This window comes from Sorex fumeus, unplaced genomic scaffold (genome assembly GCF_029834395.1).
Source record: "Sorex fumeus unplaced genomic scaffold, SorFum_2.1 ptg000153l, whole genome shotgun sequence".
Classification (NCBI taxonomy): domain Eukaryota; kingdom Metazoa; phylum Chordata; class Mammalia; order Eulipotyphla; family Soricidae; genus Sorex; species Sorex fumeus.
In genome coordinates this window covers 47,410-54,563 of record NW_026606210.1, presented here as the reverse complement: position 1 = coordinate 54,563, position 7,154 = coordinate 47,410, and the positions used below count along the sequence as shown (strand labels likewise).

Here is a 7,154-nt window from a genome sequence, read left to right as displayed (position 1 = left end):
CATTCAGATGAGGTACCCATGGAGGACCCACTGTGTCCACCAGGACAAAGTGTGACATTCAGAGGATGAGGTGCTCAGGAAGCAGAATCAGGATCGTCCTGCTATTGCTCCCCGGGTGGGGTGAGGGGGCCTGTGGAGAGACGAAGAAGGTCCAGCCAGCTGTGGGCTGGCTTTCCCAGGGAGGGACCCTGGAGGGCGGCCACGTTCTGCTGTGTGAATTCTGCTTCTGGATCACCTGCTGAGTGGGCCTTCCTGTGACGAGGACTCTGAGACCTCAGGGATAGTGCCTGCTACTGGGAGGTCTGCAAGGAGAGGGTGCCAGCACTTAGAAATGGCCAGAGACAGTCATGGCCACCAGGAGGGCGAGTTGGGGGGGGTGGTCTGGGTTAGGGACTCTCAGTTGGCCTCTCTGAAGCCTGCAGCTCAGCGGCTGAGCACTTGCCTTGCAATGGTGAGTCTAAGCCCTGATAACACCCATGTGCCTGAGCAGTGGCCCTGATGGGGGGATCCTGTGTGTGCTCTCTGGTATTACCCCATCACCACACCAGTAGTGGGGGAGGGGATGCCTCCAGGGGTCCCAGAAGCCCTCTGAAGGGATCCCACTGAGGCCTGAGGCTCTCTGGCCCCGAGCTCTAGTACCTAGAGTGCCCAAGCTGACCTCAAACCCTGGGAATATGAGTTGGAGGCTGGCATTATAGTACAGTGGGGAGGGTGTTTGCCTTGCACACAGTCTATCAGGGTTCAATCCCCAGCATGCCGTATGGTTCCCCAAACACTGCCAGGAGCAGTTCCTGAGTGCAGAGCCAGGAGGAACCCCTGAGCATTGCTGGAATGACTCAAAAAGCCAAAAAAAAAAAAAGAAAAGAAAAGGAAATAGGAGTTTGTTTTGGGGTAGGGTGTGTGTGACCCCTAAATCTTCACGCAGCTGTGGGACCTTGTCAAGTGACAGAAAAGGCCCTGGACGTGCAGAGCGGTTTTCCCCTCAGTTGCCACCTTCATGGCCAGGACTTTGTAGGAGGATGTTACTGCAGCATGAACTAGTTAAGGCCCTGTCTGGCCCTGCGGTGCTACCTGCTGATTGGCCAGCAGGCCTCGGAGCTTTGTGAGGTCATGGAGGTTCCAGACCACGCCAGGCAGGAGGCTGGTGGAGATGCTGCCAACTGCCGCTCTGCTATTCCTGGCAGTGTCTGTGGTCGCCAAAGAGAACAGCACGTGTGAGTAAGTGTCTGGGGCACCTTGAAGCAGGGGGGTGTGGCACCTGGACATGCAGTCCCATGTAAACGCCCTGTGCCAGGGCCAGCAAGGAGACCTACCTAGGCCTCAGAGCCACACCCCAAGCCAGAGCCTCCCCGGTCCTAGGGATTGAGATGAACAGGAGACCCGGGGATTCAGCTATCACTGCATCCACTTGAGACAGACCCTCAGCTCCCACCCCTTCCTCCCTGCCTTCCAACGGAGAGAACGCAAGGCCCAAGTCTGGCCACTGATCACCTAAATGCTCTGAAGCTATTCTCAGGACACTCGACATGCCAATTCACTGCCTGGCTCCAGGCCCAGGGTCGTGCCATGTCCCCCACCCCAGAATTTCCTTAGCCCCAGAGGGGCCATGTGGTGCCAACCACTCCTCAGCTGTGACCTCCGACCAGGGGCTCAATCCTTTGTCATCCTGTGGTCTGGTTCTCCCCATTATGGTGTGTCTCCCAAACCTCCCCCCTCCCCCAACAACCACCCTATGGCCCTCCAGCCCTGTTTGGCTCTTTCCACCATACTGCAGCTCTCTCTGCTCCAGCTCTCCCTGTCAGCCCATGGCCCTCACAGTTCCTGGTTCTTCCCTCATGCTATCACCCAAGGCTGGTCCTGAAGATCTTGGGCCACACCCTTCCCTCTCCCCTTGGACCCAGGATATGTATGTTCTAGGACCTTCCGGTCTGCTCCGTGACTCCATCCACCGACAAAGATGTCAGACTTTGCCACTCTCAGATCCATTTCCTGGGGCAGCTGCCCCTGGGGGACCCCTGAGTTGAGCTCTCCCCAGCCTTCGCTATGCCTATTCTGGTCTTGAATTGTGTCCCCTTTCTTTGCAGTGGCCCCTGCGGGGTAAGGTTCAGGCAGAACCAGCAAATAGGGACTCGGATTGTAGGAGGGCAGAATGCAGCCTTGGGGGCCTGGCCTTGGATGGTCAGCCTCCAGGTCTACACGTACCACACGAATCGGAGGTACCATGCCTGCGGGGGTACGCTGATCAATTCTCACTGGCTGCTGACGGCTGCGCACTGCTTCAGGGAGAAAAAGTAGGTCTCTGAGAGGCTCTTGTGGGGGCTCCTGTGCACCTCCAGGCCATGGGAGGGGCAAGGAGGCTGTGCCAGGGTTTCCATCTGGCCAAGCCTGTCTAGAGAACGGACGGGCCCACCCATGTGCCCACAGGAACGTGTATGATTGGAGGCTGATTTTTGGAGCCAGGGAGGTTGTGTTTGGGAACAACAAGCCCGTGAAACCACCTCAGCAGGAGCGTTATGTGGAGAAGATCATCATCCATGAGAAGTATGTGCCGTCGCTGGAGATCAATGATATTGCCCTCCTGAAGATCACGCCTCCAGTCCAGTGTGACCACTACATCGGGCCCGGCTGCCTGCCCCAGTTCAAAGCCGGTCCTCCCCGTCTGCCCCAGACGTGCTGGGTGACTGGCTGGGGCTTCTTAAATGAGGATGGTGAGAACTGGAGGGCTGGGCAGCCATTTCCTGGGTGGTCTTGGGAGAGAAGAGGCAGCTTGTCAAGGAATGGTTAAGCCTGTGTTCAGATGCCAGCCCCATACCAGCCCTGTGGCATCTCTGTCTCCTTCCCAGCTGGAGCAGCTGAGCCCTTGTCTGGCTGCTGTCTGGACACTTGTGTGACCTCTCCCCATTGTCCTGGGGTGCTGAGTAGCTTTGTTTCAGAGAAGGCAGCCGTAGGTTGGATACCTTTGGAACACTGCCTACATGGGAGCTGCACACAGACCCCAGGAGAACCTCGGAGATTGTAGAAGGTGTCTGGGAAAGGCCATGTCTTTATCTGCTGTCTGGGACCCCGGCTGATAGTTCTGGAATGAGGTGCCAACCCCGGAACTGGACCCTGGGAAGAGACGCGTTGGGCTTTTGTAGTGGGAGTTTCCCTGAATTCCCGCCTGTCACAGGGCACGTGCACAGAGCACTCTGGGCCCAGCATTCCTGCTCAGCCCGCAGCATTGACGCCAAACTCCAGTCTCCCAATTCCCACAGCCCTGGGCTGGACAGCGCAGGGGTTTTCTAGGGGGCCAAAAGTGGGCAGAAAGTGGTGCTGGAGCAGGTGACCAGGCATCCATGTGCTGCTCCAAGCTGTTGGGAGCATGCGAGTTTTCCCTGGTCCCATCAGGGACAGACTTGAAGACAGGCTTTCTGCAGCTTCTGCTCTGTGAGAGCGAATAATGCATTCTTCCTGCTTCAAGAGCAAACAGTCACTGACCCAGTCAAGGGGTGGGGGTAAAGCTCAGCTTTTGGTGGAGAAAACTCCCAGCAATCTTGAGATTCGTTTTTGTTCTGTTTTGGGGCCACACCTGGTGGTGCTCAGGGAGCACACCTGGCGGGGTGTTGGGGGTTGATTCCAGGATGACCATGTGCCTGGCGAGTACTACCTGCTGTACTCTCGCTCCAGCCCCACTCTTGAGGTTCTTCTTCCCATGCTTGAAGGTTGGTTTCTCTGGTACTATCGGCCTGCTCCTTAGGAAAGGGCCTTCCGTATCCTTGCTTTCAATAGCTTGTTCTAGAACCTCACCCAGTGGGATGTCAGCAATCTTTAATCTCTCACTCCCAAGCCTTCCTTTTCCTGTATGTTCTCAAATGCTATTGCTCTGGGAGCCAAAAGTGTTCCCAGGTTAGTTCTCCTCTTGTTGAATTCTCATCTTTCATTTTAAGCTTTAACTTTTTGGTTTTTGGGCCACACCTGGTGGTGCTCAGGGGTTACTCCTAGCTCTGTGCTCAAGGATCTCTCCTGGAGTAGCTTGGGAAATGCTGGGAATCACACAGAGGTCAACTGCGCACAAATCAGCACCCTCTCCTCTAGACGATTGCTCTGGCCCTATTTTTATTTTTTAACATTGAAGCCAAAATGCTGTGGCTGAGAACACTTTTCTGTTTCAGGATATCTGGTTCTGTTCTGACATCACAGCTTGGGGGTTTGAGTCTCTGCTGTGGCTTTCACAGGGGTCTCCTTAGTGTCGTCCTTACTCAGTGCCAGCTGTCTCCAGGGCTCTGCACAGACAGAGCTTGCATCTGTGGGCATGTGAGCATGGGGCTGGAAACGTGACGAGGCCTTGTGGCTGGACTGGGTGACCATGGCTGTCCTCCCACCATGCTCCCACGGCCACATGGCACCTCAGGGGGTGGAGGTGTTGCTGTTGTGGAGAGCCTCGGTCTGTGGGACTACCTGGATGTGACGTTGGCCAGTCTGCACCTTTGCATGAGGCTGGCAGGAGCTAGAGAGAATACAGAGGGCAGAGCACTTGCCTTGCATGTGCCGGCCGACCCATGTTCTTCAGTCCCTGGCACCGCCTAGGGTTCCCTGAGCACAGGGCTAGGAGTAAGCCCTGAGCACCGCCAAATCTGGCCCCCAAACCAAACCAAAGAGGATTTAGCTCTGTAAAGCAATTCTTGGTGTGTGGCCCACTTGTCAGGTCAGCCTGGGTAGAGTGGGCAGGCCACAGTTTTTGGATCTTATTCACATAGGTACAGGCACATGGGGAGGACAGTGGAACCTCTCATTCTGGGCAGGGTAGAGGTGGTGGTGGCTATGGTCTTGGTGGAAACAGAACCAGCAGGGTGAGAAAAAAGGCGTGGCCTGGGGGTGAGCCTGGGGAGGCCCACAACATGGCCAAGACTCAGACCTCACACCTGCCCTGTGGGAACTGGGTCCAGGACTCCAGGTTCCTGAACTGGCTGAGGGGGTGCCCACTGTCCCTGTCACCACCATCTGACCCTGGCGGTCACGTCCCTTGAGAAGTGAGCAGGGAGACGCTGGGCACTGGCAGCATGTGGGGCTGGTGGGGGGCCCTCGGCTTTCTGGGCTACCTCCAGTCATCACTGACCACTGAGTGGCCTGGCTGCAGCCCAAAAGGTCTCACCGACGCTGCAGGAAGCACGCGTGAACCTCGTGAGCCTCCCGAAGTGCAACTCCAGTCGATGGTATAACGGACGCATCCATTCCACTAACCTGTGTGCAGGCTACCCTGAAGGCAAGGTGGACACCTGCCAGGTAACCTCTCTGTCCACACCCTGCGAGCCTGAGCTCCTCTCTGGGTCCCTTCCAGGACCGTGGCAGGTGAACCCCCTGGCTGTTCCTACAAAGAACCAGTCACCACATTTAGAGTTCTGGGCTCCCACCCATCTCCCACATCTCCTGCCACCAGACTGCAGGGCCCTTAAGCCCAGACACACGTACTCACGTTCACATGGGACTTGCCTCCTCAGTGAGAAGGGCTCTGGGATATCCCCCCATGCCTCCCAAGCCTTGCCACAGTGATCATGTGATTATGATGATCATGACTGTTGTTACATGGTCACAGTATTGTCCTTCTGCAGCCTGTGGTCCTTGGTGGTGGGGGTGGTCTGGGCAGAGAGTGACCTCCTCCATCCTCCCGGGCAGGGGGACAGCGGCGGGCCCCTCATGTGCAAAGACGATGCGGAGAACACCTTTGTGGTCGTGGGGATCACCAGCTGGGGCATTGGTTGTGCCCGTGCCTTGCGCCCTGGAGTCTACACGTCCACCTGGCCCTACCTGAACTGGATTGCATCCAAGATCGGCACAAACGCCTTGCACATGGCTCAGCTGCCTGTCTCTTACCTTCCTTCTCAAGGTTCCCAACTCCAACCCTCAAACCCCTCAACTGCTCACCCTCCTTGGTACCAAGGCCAGCAGGAGGGCCGGCCCAAACCTCCTGTCAAACCACCCCCACCCCCGCCCCCGCCCCCGCCCCCGCCCCCACTCCTGACAGCATCCATTCAACAGACTCCACCCCCACCCCCGGCTCAGCCCCAACCCCCGGTTCTGTCCCCACTCCCGACCCTGCCCCCGACCCCACCCCCACCCCCACCTCCGCCCCCACCCTCACCTCAGGCTCCGTACCCTTTCGCCTTACCCCAAGTCCAAATCCAGTTCCAACCTCTAGGCCACCTTGTGCCTCCATCTGCCCCTACTAGGCCCCCACAGGAACTCTCATTTGCCAAACGACTCCAGCAGCTCATAGAGATCCTGAAAGGAAAATCTCTTCCTAACCCCAAGAGCTACTACGAGGTAGAGGCCATGCCGGAGATGACCACCATCTCCTGACCCCACTTCAGGTGGAGACCATTCCAGAATTGAACACCTCCTCCTGCCCCCACCGTGTTCTCATAGTCCCAGTGAGCCCTTCATTCCCACAGGGGAAGAAGGTGAGCTAGAGATATATGAATCCGAGGGTAAATACATATCTCATACATAGATGGTGCTGTCTTCCTGGTCTTTTCTCACTCTGCCCTCCACACCAGAGTCCAAATGCTACTTGTCTCCCTACCCTCTACTCTCCAACAAGGTGTGCTGGCCACTCTGCACACTTGTGCACACTGTCTTCATTTTTGTGTTGGCTGTTGAAATAGGATCAAAGGGAACAGCTATGGCCATTGCCACTTGGCGGCAGGATCCCATATATGCCATGTTTGGGGCTGCGCCCTGGAAGCAGCTCCCGGAGGACGGGTTTGGGTGGGTTTCAGTGTGTCGTCCTAAGACAACCCCATGGGCTGGTTTCCAGAGCTGGATTCCCAGAAACTAGAGATGAGCAGGAGATACAGCTGCCCAGCAGCCAGCGTCCAACAGACACACTCCCAGACAAGACTTTATTCGACTTCCATGACTGGCTCTGTTCTGGAGTTAAGTGAATTGGAAAAGTGATTGATCAAAACTCTTGGGAAAAGCAACAAGGTCGGTTTTGAGAGGCCCCCACTAATGCACAAGATGAACTTTTTTTGGGGTGGGGGAAGTCACACTGGGAGTACTCAGGAGCTAGTCTCAGCTCTGTGCTCCGGGGTCACTCCTGGTGGTGCTCAAGGGCCCACGTCTTGGGGCATAAATCCAGGCCTCCTGCATGGGAATGAACCTACTGCATGCAGAAC

The 7,154-nt window shown here is 56.5% G+C and overlaps 1 protein-coding gene across 1 annotated transcript; it reads left to right on the top strand.

Annotated features, from left to right (window-relative positions):
* The first annotated feature begins 1,147 nt into the window (after positions 1 to 1,147).
* ACR (acrosin) lies at positions 1,148 to 6,336 on the top strand. Its single transcript, XM_056107113.1, has 6 exons — positions 1,148 to 1,218; positions 2,085 to 2,291; positions 2,425 to 2,708; positions 5,117 to 5,262; positions 5,653 to 6,128; positions 6,207 to 6,336. Exons 1-6 carry the CDS (start codon positions 1,151 to 1,153, stop codon positions 6,334 to 6,336), a joined length of 1,311 nt encoding a protein of 436 aa, XP_055963088.1. The 5' UTR covers positions 1,148 to 1,150.
* The last annotated feature ends 818 nt before the right edge of the window (positions 6,337 to 7,154 follow it).

Coding starts and splice junctions, on each gene's coding strand:
- ACR (XM_056107113.1), top strand. CDS start 1,151: ATGCTGCCAACTGCCGCTCTGCTATTCCTGGCAGTGTCTGTGGTCGCC. Junction 2,709..5,116: donor GGGCTTCTTAAATGAGGATG/GTGAGAACTGGA, acceptor GCCTGGCTGCAG/CCCAAAAGGTCTCACCGACG. Junction 6,129..6,206: donor CCACCCTCACCTCAGGCTCC/GTACCCTTTCGC, acceptor TGCCCCTACTAG/GCCCCCACAGGAACTCTCAT.